Here is a 19681-nt window from a genome sequence, read left to right on the forward strand (position 1 = left end):
ATCCATCTTGTCACAGGCGAAAACAAGTCTTGCCTGACGATCACCTGTAGTTAGTCTTCCAGAGATGAAAAACACCAATTCGACAAAATGCAATTTACGCATGCCATGACTCCACATTACTTTTCAAGAACAACACAACTCAGCGGTGCGTCCACTGCTCGGTAGCTAGCGCTCACCTCATATGAACTATGAAACCAATATTGTGCTGTGAATTCGAAATTTTCTGTATTTGTCATCCAGTTTTTTTCCTGCTATAAATATTGTGTGATTAGAACAGAATTATTCATTTCAATTTATTTTATGTGTAATATTTATGCTTCATTACTTACTGCTTCAATGCTCACTGTGTGAGCGTTTGTGATGACTGCTGTCATGTTAGAATGTGTTTGTATCGGCAGCATGTTGGCGGTGACTGCTATTGTAGCTATCGGCTCTACTTCATATTTCGTCATTGCACAGAAGTAATCACAGTGCTGCATACAACACTATAAAGCAGGCATGCTCCTAATGAAACAACAACAATATTAACATTCTGAGATCGATAGGGCCGTGACGGACGTGGATGATTGACAACAGCTTTTTAGTATTAGCTGAATGTAATGGATGTAGTTTGTAGTCTAAACATAGTTTAATGTAGTTTGAGTGCATTGTGTTCTAAATTTGCACAATAGAATGATCTATGATAACAAATACATATCAGGTCAGGTAAGATTATTTGTATTATTATAAATAAGCAGAGAGGATGGTGTCTAAACAAGAAAATATAGCTGCGGGTCATCCTGTTGATGGCCAGTTGAGGTGGAACTGGGACCAGCTGTTAACTGGAACCCGTTGCAACAGAAATCAACTTTGAGTTGTAACTGGTACCAGTTGCCAACTGGAACCAGTAGCAACTGGAATCAACTGGGACCAGTTAGTTCCTATCTGGGACCAGCTGATACCAGTTAATACCAGTTAATACCATTTGAAACCAGGTGGATTCCCAGTTACACATTTTCCTGTGGATAAGTATGTAATGAGGAAGAAGGTTAGGTTTTATATTCTGTTTCACAATGTTCAATGCTTGCAGGAATTTGGTTTCTAAAAATTTTCAGTTTCATCTTGAATACTTCATTTTTTTTAAACTTCAGGCAGTCTATGCAAAAATACCCAGTGTAGGTACTTTTAGTGGAGTGATGCTGTGTGAGAAACCGTGCTTCTCAAGTCTCAAATGAATCGTTGCTATGGTTTTTTCCACCAGCTTCTAATACTCACTGAGTGTCTCTCATCATATGGTGGTTTTGGGACGTTAAACCCCCTATATAAATGAATCCAACACTCACTGACTAATGAAGAAAAGTATGTAAGTCATAAAACCACTGTTTGTAAAACATACTAATTGCAGTGGCTGCAGCATTGAAAGGTTGATGCACAGTTCCCATTGATAAGGTATTATGTTTTCGAAAAAATGATGCTGAAAATTTTATGCACAAAAGTTGCATAAAGCTCCTGCAAACAATGTTCACTATGTTCCGACTTCTCATTTCCAATACTTAGGTTGTTGACAACATGGTGCTGACGGAGCAGATACCACCAGAAAGCCATGGTGCTGTTTTACGTGTGCTCTTGTTGCGTCACCGGCATGGTGCGGAGAAGGGCCTCAACACTTTTCTACGTCGTAACTCCTCCGGTACATTCACAGCACTCAAGTAAGTGCTATGTGCTTTACTCTTATCTTTGTCCCAGCTTTCTTGAGATTGGAATTTCGAAGAGTAGTTAGCATTAATTTGTTAGCCATAATTAATTCAGCAACTGTGAGAAGGCTGAGGTTAAGAGGAGCTACAAATGCAGTGTTGCGTGTGTAGCCATCGTTGTTATAGTCCTTCTGTATCAACTAAAGTCTACCACAGTGGTGTAACGGTTAAGGAACTTGGTTGCTGACCTGAAGGTCATCAATTCAGTCCTAGCCATGGCTGTTACATATCGATGAAGGCAAAATGGTAGAATACACGTTCAAGAACACCAGGTGATTAAAATTTCTGAAACCCTTGACTACGGCATCCCTCATAATCAAGTTATTGTTTTGGGACGTTAAACCTTAAATATTGGATTAACTAACCTTGAGACAAGTAGGGTACAATAATGCACATCAGCATAAGTACACTGCAGGACATGCACCACACATTATCGTGTTAGTTTGTGCAGAGTGTCTAAATTTAAGTACCTTGGTACTATCTTTATGGCACATGATTTACCATGGTCCAAATGTATTGATTTCACATGCAACAAAGCCCTTAAGAGTTTAGGTTATTTATTTCGTGTGCTCAGTCTTGCTTCTCAGAAAACTAAACTGCTTACTTACAAAACACTTATTCGAAGCATTCATGAATATGATAGCGTGGTTTGGAATTACCATAAGAAATGTGACATTAAGAAACTAAAAGCCATTCAAAAAAGAGCTGTGCACTTTGTATGCAAGAGATATTACAAGGATTTTTCTCCAACGAATTTCCTTCCTTAGCTAGGTTTCGCTACACTTGCGAAGAGTTGCCATGTTGAATGCCTATAATTTCTGCACATTTTAATCAATTCTCCTCGCTTCAGCACCCTCGAATTATATCTAAAATTTTCTAAATCTTCATCTACGAGAAGTGACCGTGCCCTTAAAATTGCAACTTTTTTCATCCACGCTGACATGTTCAAATACAGAGTTTTCTCTTCAACTATAGAAGCCTGGAATTTACTGCCCGGAAGTGTTCGTTCTCTACCCCTTCAAGAATTTCTGGAAAACTGTTGATGAATGTTGATTTCTTCTTTTTCTCACTCTTGCAATAGCCTTATTAAGACTGCAGTATGTAAAAATAAATAAATAAGAAGGGAATTGATTGAGGGACCTTTTTTTTAGACCTAATTATATGAAGTCAAGAGAGAGTGAAGCCAAGGATAGGGTGCTTTATTTGTAGCTTTTAATTGTAGTGTGTAGTAACGTGATGAAGAGAAATAAAATATTTAAAAAAACAAATTTGCTCCCAAAGGAGTACGAACGCACAATCTTGGCATTATGCCATTTGGTTTCTAAATATTTTGGTCGACTATGAACACCTTAATTATTGTATTATTTATCACTTGTTCATAGAGTCAGTACCCTCTTTTGTATGATTTTAGAATCAATGTACTAAATTCTATTGGATCTGCACATGGGTGGAGCATCACTAACAAACGTGATGCTCCAGCCGTGGGAAAAGTACTACTATAACAGAGACTTCGCTAAAACACAGGGCCTCTGACCTCTGTCCTGTGTTTTTGTGAAGCTTCCCTTCTAGTAGTGCACGTCTGATGGCAGTTGTTCTAAAGAAACGATGTATTTCACACTCTGCATTTTTTCGTTTACTCTTTTGTTCTTTAGAATTGAATGTATGCAGTGCAATCCACAATTAGTATGAGTGTGCAAGTACATTACTTACATTACAAACCAACTGTGGGTGTTAATAGAAGCGTTGCTTGATGCACCAGCATAGCCAGAAATTTTTTTTGCGTGGGGTTTAATCATACTTCATGTACGGTAGAAAAAAAGTCGGGGGGAGGCTTGGTTACGACCATGGCTTGATACATGCGAGCGTCTTTTACATGTGTCGAGAGTGAACGAGTGCTGCGTGAAATTACTTGTTAGCTGTGGAACCGGCTACTGCCTTGCTTTTTTACAAGGCTAATTGCTTTGTCACATAACTGGCTCAACAATGAACATTAGAGATGCACCTGCATCCACAAGACCTTCTTGTAAAAGGTTCAATGCTTTGGCTGCCCTTTTTCCAGGTCACTGCGGTCAGCGTCGCTTGTTAGCAACTTTACATCTTCGTCACAGGACCATGTGAATGGAAATGCTGGCAACCGAAGCATGCCTTTGCTTACGGCAGACACACGCATCTCTATTGACAAAGGGGTACATAGTCTTCCATTAAAAATTTAAGGTGGATAATACAGGTGGAACTTTTAGTTTATGCCTCCCGTGTACTTTATTGCAGACACGCGACGAGACTGAGCCGTTTCTTCCTGGGTGTTCCACGGATGATTTGCGCAAGCCTGATGCCAATATCCTTCGAAGAATACCCGAAGATGCGGAAGCGACCGCCGTGTTGGTGGGAGGCTTGGATTTTTTGGAGCAGCCCACCATTGCCTTTGTCAGATTGGCACAGGGTCAAGTGATGCCTAATTTAATGGAGGTAGGTGATTGGATATGTTTTAGTCACCTGTTCACATTACCATGCTGTTTTTTTCAACTTGCACTGCGCAACTCTGTGTAGCATCTGCCTCACATAAGTTACTAGACTCGTCAGTTTTTTTTTTGGTTGTTGTTTGTCTCTGCTATGATTAGATTTTCACTTGTGAAATCTTGATATATGTATCGCATCATTTGACATGTAATGAAAAAACACATGCACTTTAAGAAACACATGCACATTAGAGAACGCAACCAAGATGTTTAAGTGACCAGTACGTTTTGCACTATGTTAATGGCCGATTCGCTTGGATTCCCTTCAAGTTCTAGTAACAAAAATATTGTTTTTCGCATCACATTCCAAACTTGGTTACATATAGCTGCAGTGTATTCCTTAACCCTTTGAGCGTTGAATTGTTTCTAGAAAAATTTTCCCAGATGGTCAAATAACTTCATTATAATATTTGAATGTACAAAATGTAAAAAGTCGGGAAAAAAATTCTAAAAAAAATTCAATTTTTTGGGGTGGTCAGTAGTATTTATAATTGAAAACCATTCGATAGTATATTTCAGAGCATGGTATTCCTTGAAACATGAATTTATGCTCTTTACCTAATTGCCGTCTGTGCAAATAACACGCACCTCAGTTTTCTTGTTGGAGGGATGAGTATCGCTGAGAGACACATGGCATCTCTGTGTGTAGCTGCCTTGGGCAGAGTGAACTGGGTAATCAAGGAATACGAGATTATCTCATGAGTGTCGGTGATAAACAAAGAGCACTGCAAATAATGATGCAAATGAACTTCCACCCTCCCTGTAAGGAAGTGCTGATGGAGATAACATTCATGTTTTGCACACCTCCCTTGCAATAATGTAATTAAACTGAAACCATGAAATGGTGTTGCCCATCGGTGTTTCTCCAGACCACGCGACATGCTCACGCTAGAAATCAGTTCTGTCTATCTCCGTAAGAAGGTGTCATAATAATTTGCAATGCTTATTTAAGTACATATTTAGAGATGACAGCACCTTACAGTGAGCATGCATTGTAGTCACGGTGCAAAATTTGAAGCAGAGGGTAAAATATGTACGCTCACAGCAAAAACATTGTGGGACAAAAAACCATCGTTATACATTGTTACGAAGCGCACCTCCGACAACGTTACGAAGGGCGCCACGAATCCCACCGCTGCAACCACTGTTACGAAGCGCACCTCCGAAGACGTTACGAAGGGCGCCACGAATTTTCACCGTTGCCACCACTGTTGCGAAAGACGGCGATGCCAACACTGTCCCGAAAGTGCCACTGCTTCGAACTCCGCCGGGAAGGTCACCAGCCGTTTGGTAGCGTAGGTTTCTCAGCTCGTGACTGCTTCTGCGCAGAGCTGATAGACGAGCGGACGAGACGCCGGTGAGTTAAACAAGGTTTATGTACAGCATATATATAGAGGCGTTACAAATTCGGCACTGGAGCCGACAGCTTAGAGACTCGAGGAGCCGAGCTCTCTTTTCTGACACATAGATCTACTCTCGCGACGCGCCGCAGGGCTTCTTTTATATGCACCAGGAGGATTCTTTGAGTAACCAAATGTCCAACCAGAAGCGCTGCTTGCCGTGAGGTCAGAATCCTTCAATGGGGTCGCCGCTGCGCCGCGTCATTCTCATCAAATCTGGAGCCGCTGCGCTGTACGTGGTTGCACCCAAAGACGAGTGACGTCACCACGCATTGCATCAGACTCGCCAGACAGGATGGCGCCGATTGCTTCGACGGGCTCGCTGTGCGTGCGCGACAGAAAGGCACCGCCGCGTGATGACGCCGTTGAGTTGTTCGCGTCAGGCGGGCTCGCGTGCTGGCCTTGACACGGATTGCCTTTCTCAGAGGCATGGACGTTCGGTGTGGACTCGCAGGCATAATAACATGTAGGGCAAAAACACTCGGAGGGTTAATAGAGTAGTCTTAGAGCATATGTATGCATATAAATACTTGAAATAAGTACTTTATTGTACTTTGCACAGAGCACTGTAATCATTTCTGTAAAAGTATAGGCACTGATTTGTACCTGAGGGTGTTATAGTAATGAAGTACTACTATGACTAATTATATGAGCATTTTTATTGCCATGTAACTTCGAAAAAATTGTGGGGTTTCACATGCCCATTGCTAAACACTTCCATAAGTATTTTGCAAAAAATTAGCGGTAAGGATGATAAAAGTTGAACCTGCAAATGTCTCATTGGCAACAGTGTTTAAGCAGTTAAGCATCATTTTTTTTTCTGGTTAACAATTATAAAAGTGCAATTCTGGTCGACAGCATAACCTTCCTCTATGTTCCTTTTTCTTTCGATCAAACCTGACATGATATACAGATTGCAATGAACTTAATATGTTTAAAGAGAACCATTACATCACAATATTTTTTACGGGTTTCAAAGTCTGGAATAACAAATTCTGGGAATAAAATGCTCCAGACAGACTGACAAACAAAGAAAGTCTTAAGGGACTAGCCAGGAAGGACCTGCTGGTGCTCTCAGCTCGTTGCTGGCTGCTTCCATGTTGGAACCGAGAGGCCACGCCTCCCTGCTCCTTCACGGGCCCTCTGGATGGTTGTTGGCTGGATATTCAGTGCAGTACTAGAGACGGTGTCTTCCCAGTCCTCGGTCCTGTTTGCTGGTGTGTGACGTCTCGTAACACAGAACACTGCCAGAAATTATGCAACATTTTGAAACACTACAGTGAAAAAAAATTGCTTATATTAGTAACATTATGTGCCAGTGCTTCAACATTAGGTCGTGTTTAAACATAGCCTGTGTATTCACCATATGAACATTATCTACAATGCATTATTGTGACACTGGTATGCCTTTTTGCTTCCATTGCTTCTTAAGATCCATATAATTTGATGGATCCATTGCTAAGCAAATTGGCTGAGGATCTAGATGCTGGAATCAATGAAGTTATAATACATTATATTAGTATTTAGAAGTGTAGAAGCTCGGGCTTGTTGGTGTGGGTTCACCATGGCAAATTTCACAGCACGAGAACATAGAAAAAAAGCAGGACAGAGTGTAAAAGAGCACTGACTTCCAGCTGGTGTTTATTTTACAAAATGGCAGAATGTATACATACAGATAAGGATAAAGACAAGCCCAATCAATACATCAACAGTCAAGTCACAACCTGTGTTCACGAATTGTCCTACAGCCCAGCCAGGCAATCACGCTCAAACCGTGACAATGCCAGGAATGCAGCTGCCACCTAATTTGTGTATTTGTTCCACTTATATAATCTAATGGGTTAGCTGGAACCTATGCCTTGCCACTATTGCACACTGATTGAAGAGAGGGCGTCCCACCCCGGTGGTCTAGTGGCTAAGGTACTCGGTTGCTAACCCGCACATTGCGGGATCGAATCTCGGCTGCGGCAGTTGCATTTTTGATGGAGGTTAAAATGATGAAGGCCCATGTGCTCAGACCCAAGTAACCACGAATATGCGGTATAGGAAGGGACGTACATTTCGGATATTCCGGACATTCACCACATGTTTGCGAAAGTACACTGTACGTCCATCACAAGTACAAAGGTAACAAATTTGTACGTTCGCTCGACATCCCTTCAAGACATCCAACATGGACATTAACGGGCCCTTCAAAAAATATATATATATATGAAATTTTTGTGTGTATATAGCTAGTGTATGTTCAAGAAAAACCTTTCATGTGAAAAACGTACCCACACAGCCTACTCGGAGGCCCGTCTTTTTCCCGCGGGAGCTTTTCTGCTGGAAATGAATTTTGAAAAAAAAAAAAAAAAAATGAAATCTAAGCAGGCTTTCAAGAACAATTGAACCTTTATTATCAGCATATATCAAGGCTAAGAAGCACATAACTCACAGTCTGCAGCCGCGATTGTGAAAGTGTGTACGTAGTCTTACAAGATTTCAGTGTTCAATGCCTTTCCGCCTTCAAGTGTGATGACTTCTTAGGCGGCAGCAATTGCTTCTTGACGGGTTTATTAAATTAATTTATTAGCAACAAACCCAACTTGCACTTATTTATGGCAATGTTATTCTAGCAACCGCAATATGTACATACAGACAAACACATAAGAAAAACTAATGGGTGTAGTACATGCTTCTAAAAAAGGTATACAGGCACTGACCACGTTCTCGTCTTAAATACATTAATAGCAAGAAATATGCGAGCAAATGAAGAGCTCAAAACATTCCACGTATTAGCAGGGCTTATACAAATGATGGACAATAGTTAACGCATGCCAAGAACAGATAAATGTCCAATATGAGACATAAAATAGACATGTAACACGTGGCCTTATCTGTGTTATGCGAGTAAACGGGGTCGCTGCTGCTTGCTGTGGTAATCTCTGCCAAAAACAGTGGTGAGCTGGTGCCGCGTTTTGGTCTTTCTTGTAGAAAAGTCATCCTTTGTAACTTCACATGTTGCTGTTGATGTCCACACGGGCACACTTGAAAAAAAGTATCTGCCTTCTGCCCCGTGGGGACCGGCTCAGCTGCTCGGAGACTGGCTCAGCCTTCATGTCAGCGCGACACAAACATCCTCCTTTCTCGTGCCCCTTCCCTTATTGCGCGCCGCTGGTCAAGCAGGCTTCGGGACAATAGGCACAATGGCGCGTGTTTTCTCCCAAAACATCCAGAGGGGCACGGCTAGCATGATGTGTACGTTCGAGGAATCTGAGCAATTGCGATGCACCGCTTGTTGAGTAGTGTCGAAGTTGGCGCATGGAAGTTTGCCTACATGGTGACTGCTGTGACGTGCTAGATCCCAATTTTTTTTAGTTCACATGCAATATTAATAACGCTAAGTACATTCTTTCTTATGACATACGATACACATATTGAATCAACCAGATTGTTTTGCCTCGGGAAGCAAAATTATTTGGCATCCTGGTATCAAAGGCTTGTGCCAAAATCTGAATGAATTTTATAGTAGCCTTTTTAATTAAATTTTACAAGATTATTACCCGGGATTCTGCTGATCTCTGTATGTTTTTACTACATTCTAATTTTACAATATTTCATGAGCAAATGCACATATCCTTGGCATGTCACTATATGGACAGCCAGTCATCATTCAAAATTTAGCCATGAACTTTCACCGTACGTCCATTGGCTATTCATGTTGGATACCCATACGGCCGGACATATGTATTCAGAATGGACAGCCAGCAGATATCTGTGGTTACTTGGGGATTTTAGGGCATGTTAAAGAATCCCAGGTGGCCGAAATGTCTGGAGCCCTCCACTACGGCGTCTCTCATAATCATATGGTGGTTTTGAGACGTTAAACCTCGTATATCATTATCACTTGGAGAGGGCTCCAATCACAGTCCCATCAACGGATACCAAGGTGCCCCTGCACCACATTGTGCACAATATTCTGGTGCTTACACAGGCGGTTGTTAATGCACCTGCCGGTCTGATCGACATAAGCCTTTCCACGCATCAGTGGGATCTCGTTGATGACGCCGACTTCTCAGGGGATGTACCGTGACCTGTGCACAACAGAGTAAGAGGCAGAGCTGGTTTGAGCTGTAGCATTTACTCGCTTGCATAGTCTCTGCAGTTTGACGGGTGCTGATAACACCACATGAGCGATGGCGGCTTGGCCAATCTTGTTTAACCTGTGCAAAACACTGTGCACGCACATAAGGTAGAATGACTGGCTGGCTCTTTTCAAAACTGTTACATTCTTCAGGCTTGTCCTCTCACTTCGCTTAGAAATTTTTCGGCCTCCAAAAGAAGGTGTGCAGGATATCTGGCTTTTGCCAGGCGATTCACCTGTTGAGTGAAACTGTGGTGCAAATACTGTGGGCTCTTTTCGTCTAGTCTCTGTCCCATTTTTATCTGTTCTTGTGATATGAAATTTACCACTGCCATAATATTTTCACCTTTTTTATTGTCAATAAAAATAGTTTATTATTATTATTATTATTATTATTTATTATTATTATTATTATTATTATTATTATTTATTATTATTATTATTATTAGTAGTAGTAGTAGTAGTAGTAGTCGTCGTAGTAGTAGTAGTAGTAGTAGTAGTAGTAGTCGTAGTAGTAGTAGTAGTAGTAGTAGTAGTAGTAGTAGTAGTAGTAGTACTTCTGTAAAAAAATTGTTTTTGTACCCAATTATTCCGCTCAATTTTATATGTGAATTTTTCTTGCAGGTTCCTATTCCTGTGAGATTTTTCTTCATTTTGCTAGGTCCATCAAATACTGATGACCTGGACTACCATGAGGTTGGTCGTTCCATCTCCACCCTGATGTCAAACACAGTAAGTCTGTATACTTCACTTCTTTTTGCATCGACAAGCATTTTCTCCCAGAAAAAAGATTTCGTGTTTTGTTCCATCATAAAAAATGTATGCTTGAAGCATCCTAAAAACTCTCAATTATGTATAAATGGGTTAACAGCTTCTGTTGGAGAACTTTGTAAATTTCCCTGTTTTGGCTAATTATTTCCTTGTTAACTTATCTGGCAAGATGTCTATTGATTATGTCAATTGTTCTGTGCACGCATTTTTGGCTCTTCTCTCTGTCACACCTTCATGGTAAACCCCTTGCTATGGCTGCTTGGTGAAACACTGATAAACAGCCTGGAGGAAAAGGCAAAGAACCTAAATTTAAGTCCACTGTTAGATTACACCCAAGCACCTGTAATGCAATAGCAGTATCAAGATTCTTGATATTGTGGTGCCTGTAGCATCGGGTCATGTTGTAAACCATGTTGACCTTTGTAGGGCAGGTACTGTTCACTGGTGATTGTGTGGGATCAGCCCAGAATGCTATTGCCAATCTTTGGGATTGACCCACATGTCGAAAACTGACTATGAGAAAGTGGAAGGGGGATCGAAAGGATATAGAGGAATGATGGGGAGGTCAACCACACAAGCATTCAGTCTGCTACTTGACATTGGGCATGAGAGGGAAGTGGCAATAGCCAAATGAAATTTGGAAAAAGTGAGTTCTGTATGCACACATTAGCACATGCAGCCAGGACTGGGCAGTATTGAAAATACGCATATCTTAGACACTCTTTGGGTATTTTGTATCTGTAGCTCGATGCGTCTTGACGAGTATCTGCATTTCTCTTACATTTGTTTTTCGGGACGTTAAACCTTACATATCAATCAATCTCTTATACTGCGATCACAATGCTGCTGTGGGAAACATTAATCTCCTTTGCTGCCGTGTGAAACTGAACTCCTTTTCTTAGGCTGGCACTTGTGCCACTAAGCCACCTGAATAAAACTAGGGGCAGTTACTTAATTTTCTTTCCATCAGACTCCACCAGTGAGGGCAGGCGATGAGGTGTGCGCATCCTTCTTGGTGAAACAATGAAAAGTGACAGAACTTGTGCATTCTCTACAGAAATTGTGTTCGCATGCTTGCCCACGTGCCTTATGGCTTTCTCAATTTTTTCCATTTTTTATTTGTGTCAGCGCCATAACACTTATTCTTAGGCATTTGCCAGCACCGTGTACCACAATGCGTGCGGAGATAACCACACAGATTCTCTGCTGCCGCTCTTCAGTACGTAACTATCGCGCTACCGGTACCAATGCTATACCTAACAGAACAAGCATATCGGATTATATCTTTGTGTGCTGTTACTTTCTTTCTGCTATTTATATTTAAAAAGCTCTTGAAATTATATTTGTTAGCACAAGTGCTTTCTCAGTTGTCCTTCTTTTGTATCTCATACATTACGTAGGGTTCTGAGCTGTTCTTTTGCAGTATGGGAAGTGCAATATGTCTTTGATGAACCTCAGTCAAAATAAGCTCTTGATTTTAGCCTTACTTTTAACTCTGCTTTATTTCTTCTACTGTTTGCACATTCATATTCACTTGCATGTACTGTTCTGCCAAGGTGATTGGGAAAACAATTGTCATTATGTGGGTGTTCATTGAGTATTCAGTACCGAACATTCTGCTTGCTGCTTGGTAAAACACCCAAATTAAGTTTGCAGTGCAGTAATAAAAATAATTGCCATAAAATGTCGAAAAAAGCGCCCCCTCCCTTTTTCAGGAGATGTCAGACAAGCTTTGACAGTTTCATAAATAAGCAGGCTGGTAAAGTACAGTCAAATCTCGATAATTCGAACTCGAAGGGGCCCAAAAATTTGTTAGAATTAAAAGAAGTTTGAATTAATGAAAGCTAAATAAATGGAGGGCTCTCCATGCAGTGGCGCATGTGCATTTAGCTAACACACGAGGGGGAAGTTTCAGAAGACATACATTTATTCACAAATCACAGGACATTCGTTATTGATTGAAGTAATTGGTGATACGCGTCTGGACACGTTTGCCTTGCAGCGAGTCAGTCAATTTCGCACGCAGCTTGCAAAGCATTTCTACTTCGGCTTCAGCATTCTCCTGGCAAGAGAGGTTGCACGCGGAAATGTCCAGCGCCGACACTTTCTAAATACAACAACGATCACTGCATAGCGGAGCCTCCCGCTCTCCGCTACGCAGCCGCAGCATGGCCAGCACGTAACGAGAAAGGAGGAGCGTCTCCACGCGGAGAGAAGCAGATTGGCATTTGAGAAAAACCCAACACTCCACGGCAGCTCTTTTTTTTTTTTGCTCTCTTCGCGCGGATTGTTGAAAGGAGAAGGGTTACGTGGCAGGGACGGGAAAGGGGGAAGCCTGGCACCGGCGCGTGAAAGACCCCCTTCAAGGCGCAGAGCCGTGCTCCCACAAGGGGCAAGGGCTGCAGAGATATTGCCTTTTTCCTTTCCTTCAACCACACATTCATTCAACCCAGTGACAGATTTGTTTTTTCCCTCTCTCTCTTCGCACGCTGCATTCGAAGGAGAAGGGTCTTTACGTGGCAGGGACGAAAAAGGGAGAAGTGTGACACGGGTGCGTCGCAGATTGGGATTTGAGAGAGAGCAAACATTCGACTGCAGCCTTTTCTTTCCTTTTTATCTCCTTCACGCGCAGCGTTGAGGTGTCGCAGGTGCCATTGCGGGATCGGGCGAGGTGCTGAGAGCATTTTCGAAGCGCGGTATGTTCGAATTAATCGTCGCAAGTGCTTGCGCATTCAAATTACCGAGAGTTTTCGCCCATTGGAATACACATAGCTTCAACGGGACCTCATCGTGCATTCGAATTAACCAGAAGTTTGAATTAAGCGTGTTTGAATGAATGAGATTTGACTGTAATACGCAATTTCACCGCTTTTTCATAGGCCCTTTTTGAAGTAAATTTGGAAAAAAAAACACTCTTAGGGTATATTTTAGCTAGTTTTTATAAAAATGTACCGTACGCAGAGAATAGAAACATTATTGATCGTAAGTGCAAGTACACCTATATTTAGCTAAACAAATGTGAGGTATGTAGCTTTAATCCCTTTTGGGTAATTCATGGCGAAATTAAAGAAAAAAAACGACAGGGGAGGAGCATGGCACTCCACTTTTTCGTCATTATTAGTTTACTGCGCTTCAACATTTTTTCCAGCACAACCAATAGCGGATCTCTTTTTTACCCTGATCAGTCAGCAATATACAGTATAGACCGCTTATAACGAAGTCACGGGAGTTGCAAATATCCGAACTATAAGCGGTAGCGCACTATAACTAAACCAACCTTTTTCAAGGGCCGCATTTGCGCAAAACGTGTTGAGCATGCAGCTTCACGTGTCCGAGAATCGGAACATGCGATGCGTGCTTGCTAACATTTAAATTTCTGAATGTTAAAAGAATGTAATGTCCAGAGACACGCGTTGCCAACGAAATGAATGCGAAAGGGTGGGGGTTCTAACAAATTAAAGCACTATCGCGGAAATTCGCCGACTACCAGACAGCCTCGATTATGCACATTACACAGAAACTTAGTCGAATCGCGTCCAGAATTTGATGCATTGATAGATGCCAACCATTCGATTTCACGGGTGCGCACCCAATTTAAGACATTGAAACCGAATCGCGAACCACCGTTTGAGTGCTACACGTGCCGTTCTCTTTTTTATTAACGATATGTATCTCTTGCCGTCAAGTGAGGCCACCCCAAAAAGTTTCATTGATTCGGTACCAAACCGCAACTTAGATTCAGGCGACCATTGCCGATCGAAGCGCAACCAACACCGATTAGGCCTAGTTTGCCGTTTGGTATGTTGTCACAGAAAGTTTGTTCGAAACATGAAGATTTTGCATCAAAAAGATCGTGCTAGCAGTGAACCAAGAACAGCGTGTGTGATACGAAGTTCGTCTTCATGGCTGGCTGATCAGCAACGACGACAACTCGCCAAGCTAGCTTACCTACAACAGCGCACTGGCAGCAAAAGTGAAAGCTCGCATCATAAAACCGTAAAAGGTTTTCAATTTACGGACAAGACAGCAATCGCGATATTTGTTGCAAGCTCGATAACGTCTTTTCCGACGAGAAACTGTTAAAGTGCGGCCGAAGCCACGCTAGCGACATGTTGGTAGTGGTTAGAAGAGGAAGAAGGCACCTAACTTCTGCAGCCTGGTTTTGAGAATGGTGCAGTGCCTGTAGTACGCTGTAGCCCCATCGACGCCGGTGCAAAAGCTTATTGGTCACTGAGCCAACCGTCCTCCTCCCTTACTCGGCGAGCCCACGCAGTTTCCCACTGTCTTTTTTCATTTTCCTTTTTTCCTTTCCTCCGCCCTTCGTTTGTTCACTCCGTGTCCCCTCCTTCTCCGTAACGACCTCGTCGTTCACTTCTCAGCGGCGCTCCCAGTGCGTCACCTTATGGAAGCGCACTCGCTACCGCACATGTCACAATTTCTGGCAACCGCATTACAACCGGTCTTTCATCTTGGGAAACGGCACAATAAGCGGTATGCGTATACATGGGGTTATATGGGAGGGTAAACGGGAGTAGAAAAAGACCGCATTGTAAACGGTTCTGCACTATAAGCGGTTATGTTATAAGTGGTCTACACTGTGTATATATATATTATGAAGTCTTGGTAGTCTTAGCTGCGACAGCGTTTATTTGAGGAAAGACCTCGCAAAACGAACGGGCAGAGCCAGCACACAGACGATGACGATGATGATGACCCAGAGTGGCAATGAGGGCAAAGAGACAAGCGGATGATGGTGATTGTGATTATGCAGGGATGAGGACGATGTAAGTTACAAATGCCCACACTAATTCCCCCCACTTGGAAGCGGACACCCTGGCCGCCGTAAGTCAAAGTGACGGGGAACGTCGCGTGAAAGGTTTCATGCAACAAACGTGGACAATCTCTGTGCTGCGGTAGCGGCGGTCTGTTGGGGCGACGAGTGGTGTCACACGATAATTAACCGGTGAAGTCTGTTCTAAAACAATGTATGGCCCGATGAAGCGTGGTTGGAATTTGTCACAGAGACCAGGAGTGCGAATAGGTGTCAAAAGCAGTACCTCGTCACCAGGTTGGAAAGACACAACACGGTGGGATTCGTCATAGATGATCTTCCGCTCGTGCTGTCTCGCTTCAGTATTGATGCGAGCCTGATGGCGAGACTGGGCCAGGCGGGAAATGTATTCTTCGCTAGAAGACTGACATGAATTCCCATGGCTGCTAAAGAAGGAGACGTCGAGAAAGGTAGTCGGGGTGCGTCCGTACACGAGGTAAAACGGTGAGTAGCAAGTTGTTCGCTGAACGGCGGTGTTGTAAGCGAATGTCAGGAATGGTAAAAGAGTATCCCAGTTTTTGTGGTCGGGTTGGACGTAAACGGCTATCATGTCTGCAAGGGTTCGGTGAAATCTTTCTGTGAGACCATTTGTCTGAGGGTGGTAGCTTGAAGCTGTCTTGTGAGTAGTTCCAGAAGCGCGCAGTACTTCATTTACAACTTGTGACAGGAACACTGTGCCGCGGTCACTAAGCAGTACACGAGGAGCCCCATGACGCAGTATTATTGCGTGAAGAATAAAGTCTGCAACTTCCACAGCTGAGCCTGTAATAACAGAGGAAGTCTCAGCGTAGCGTGTCAGGTGGTCCACGGCAGTCACTATCCATCGTTTGCCAGCAGATGTGACGGGGAGAGGCCCGTAAAGGTCAACATCTACAACCTCGAACGGCATTGAAGGGCACGGAAGTGGCTGTAGAGGTCCAGCAGGTGCCGACGTGGGGAGTTTACGACGCTGGCATGGGTAGCAGGAACCGACGTACCGAGCTACACTAGAAGGAAGGCCAGGCCAGTAATAACGACACCGAATGCGGTCAAGAGTTTTTTTAAAACCAAGATGACCAGCAGTCAAGTCGTCATGGAAGGCTTCGAGCACCTGAAGTCGAAGAGAGCGTGGCAGTACAGGAACCCAGCGCTGACCGTCAGGGTGGTAGACGTGGCGGTAGAGAACCCCATTGTCCAGCTTAAAGTGCAGGAGTTGACGACGGAGTCGCGCGTTTGGTGGATGAGAAACTCCCGAAAGGTGGTCCATGATGCGTCTGCAGTATGAATCGGACCGCTGGCGGGAGATGAATGTTGGCTCGTCGTCCGAAAAGGGTTGCGTTATTGATGCGAGCGTATGAACTTTGGTAGATGTGGCGGTTGAGTTCTCACCAACGCTCATATAGGTAGTTGGAAGCGGGCAACGAGATAAAGCATCGGCGTCTTGATGTTTTCTGCCTGACTTGTAAGTTATGTCAAAGTCGTACTCCTGCAAGCGTAGTAGCCACCGACCCAAGCGTCCGGACAAGTTCTTCAGTGTAGAAAGCCAGCATAAGGCATGGTGGTCCGTAACGATTGTGAAGTGACGGCCGTGGAGATAGGGACGGAACTTCTGGACCGACCAAACCACAGCCAAACACTCTTGCTCAGTTATAGTGTAGTTCTTTTCAGCAGCGGTGAGTACGCGACTGGCATATGCAACAACTTTCTCTAGGGAAGACTTGTCGCGTTGTAGAAGAACGGCTCCTATACCAAGGCCGCTAGCGTCGGTATGAAGGATAGTCGGGGCGGCTTCGTCAAAGTGGCAGAGCAGAGGTTCCGACGTGAGTGCCCGCTTCAACAGGTCGAATGCTGTTTGGCATTCTTGAGACCACAGAAAGGGGACGTTGGAAGCAAGTAGTTGGTGTAATGGAGCAGCAATAGAAGCAAAGTTCTGAATAAACCGGCGAAAATAGGAGGCGAGGCCAAGGAAACTGCGAAGCTCCTTTGGTTTTTCGGGGCGCGGAAAGTGAAGGACTGCAGAAATCTTGTCAGGGTCGGGCCGGATGCCATCTTTGCTAACGACGTGTCCTAAGACCTTGATAGATTTGCTAGCGAAAGAGCATTTCTTCGTGTTTATTTGAAGCCCGGCGCCGGCAAGGCACGTCAAAACTTGTACCAATCGTTCTAGGTGCTCGGGAAACGTTGACGAAAAGATAATAATGTCATCCAGGTAGCAAAGGCAACTTTTCCATTTCAGGCCGCGCAGCACGGTATCTATCATGCGCTCAAAAGTCGCGGGCGCGTTGCAGAGCCAGAAAGGCATCATGTTGAATTCATATAGCCCGTCGGGGGTTGCGAATGCCGTTTTCTCCTTATCGTCTTCATGCATGGGGATCTGCCAGTACCCAGAACACAAGTCGATGCTTGAAAAGAATTCCGCGCCTTGTAGGGAATCAAGGGCGCCGTCAATGCGTGGCATAGGGTACACGTCCTTGCGTGTGATCTTATTGAGCGCCCGGTAGTCCACGCAAAACCGCACAGAGCCATCCTTTTTATGGACCAAAACAATAGGAGATGACCAAGGGCTAGATGAGGGACGGATGACTTCCCGTTTAAGCATGTCCGCAACGTTTTCTTCTATAATTTTTCTTTCAGTTAGAGACACGCGGTAGGGTCGGCGGTGTACAATAGATGTCCCAACAGTTTGAATTCGATGTGCTGTAGTATTAGTGCGGCCCAGCTTTGACGAGCAAATATCGAAAGAATTTGCATGTTTCTGTAACAATGCGAGCAGCTACTGCCTCTGTGAATATGTCAATTCGCTGCTGATAGTGGTGGTAAAGGCGGAGGAAGAAACATGCTCACCGAGGTAAGGTTCTTTGGATGCGATGGCCTGAAGTGGCGTGACGAGTACAGGCTCGAAGTCAGCAACACGGGCCACAGTAGTGCCCTGTGGCAGTAAGATCTTCTCCGGTGTAGAGTTGACAGCGGTGACAAGTGCCGAGCCATTGCAAAAAGGAATGACACCGGACGGAAGAACAATACCTTTGCGAACGCAAAGTGGTGATGGTGAGACCAATACATCCCCGTGATAGATGTCGTTGGACGTAATGCTGACAATTTGCTCTTGTAGTGGCGGGAGTTCGATGTCTTTCGCAGCGACCAGACGAAGTGGCTTCTGATTATCGTCGTCAGGCATGTAGTCGGTGTCAGCGAGATGAACGATGCGTTGTCCACAACAAATCGCCGCGGAAGCAGATGATAGAAAATCCCACCCTAAAATTAGTTGGTGAGAGCAGCGGGACAGGACAGCAAACTGGACATGATGGCGGATGCCGTCGATGAAAACACGCACAGTACAAAGCGCGGAAGGGCGAATGATGTTCCCCTGGGCAGCAACTAACGTGGGGCCATCGTAAGGCGTCATTACTTTCCTTAAATGTTCACACAAATCAGCACGTATCACAGACAATGTCGCACCTGTGTCCACCAAAGCATCGACTCGCACTCCTTCCACTTCCACAGAAACCATGTTACACGGGCCTAATGAAGGAATTTCAGTTCTAATTCCGAATGCAGTTTTTCCTCCACAAACTGCATCACTTAGTTTTCCGAATGAATATCAGAGGTGAATGAGGCGGGCCGAAGTGGAGAAGTGGAACGGCGGAAGGGCGAAGGCGAGCGGCGTCTCGTGTTTCGGCTGTTTCATGGTGCAGTCAATGCAGGAAGAGATGGAGACCGGTGCGGGGGAGACGAATAACGCCGACCTTGATAAGACGCCCCGGTGTACAAATCCCGTTCACGCACATCGTTCCAACGCTCATCTTGCTGGCGCTTTCGGCAGAAACGAGATATGTGGCCGCGATAGCCACAGTAGTAGCATACAGGGCGAGACGAGCGCCACGGTGGGGAATAGAAGGCATTCGGGGAACCTGGAGATAGCGCGGTCAGGTGGGCCGAAGGGTCAGGGGCCACGGATTGGTAGTTCACCGGGGTAGCGGCAGCAACTGACGCGTAGGATGGACGTGGCAATGTCGCGTGGGCGTCGCTGGGAGGCACGGCAGCAACTTGAGGGTACGTGGCTATAGAGTGAGAAGCAGGTGGCTGTACGGGCGCAGAGCCAGTCAGGGATGTAAGTTCCTCCCTGATGATGTCACGTAAGGGCATTCCCGAAGGCTGTGTAGGTCGCGGTGTCGGAGGTGTGAAGCCCATGGACCGCAATTCTTCGCGTATAATGTCCCGGATGAGGTCACGCAGATGGCCATCTGACGTGGAGTGGTGGTCGCCGATGTCTGGTTGAAGGCGGACGGAGTCCAGCGCATCAAGGCGCTGGCATGTCGCCACGA

General features: G+C 44.4%; 1 protein-coding gene across 7 annotated transcripts in view; it reads left to right on the forward strand.

Annotated features, from left to right (window-relative positions):
* Window positions 1–19681, forward strand: part of Ae2 (anion exchange protein Ae2) — a 289588-nt gene that overhangs the window by 207868 nt on the left and 62039 nt on the right. For all 7 annotated transcript variants that reach the window (XM_075881985.1, XM_075881984.1, XM_075881990.1 and 4 more), the window contains 4 exons: window positions 1537–1688; window positions 3793–3919; window positions 4002–4199; window positions 10400–10507. In XM_075881985.1, coding sequence (XP_075738100.1) covers window positions 1537–1688; window positions 3793–3919; window positions 4002–4199; window positions 10400–10507 — 585 coding nt within the window. The remainder of the gene's footprint in view (window positions 1–1536; window positions 1689–3792; window positions 3920–4001; window positions 4200–10399; window positions 10508–19681) is intronic.

This window comes from Rhipicephalus microplus, chromosome X (genome assembly GCF_043290135.1).
Source record: "Rhipicephalus microplus isolate Deutch F79 chromosome X, USDA_Rmic, whole genome shotgun sequence".
Classification (NCBI taxonomy): Eukaryota; Metazoa; Arthropoda; class Arachnida; order Ixodida; family Ixodidae; genus Rhipicephalus; species Rhipicephalus microplus.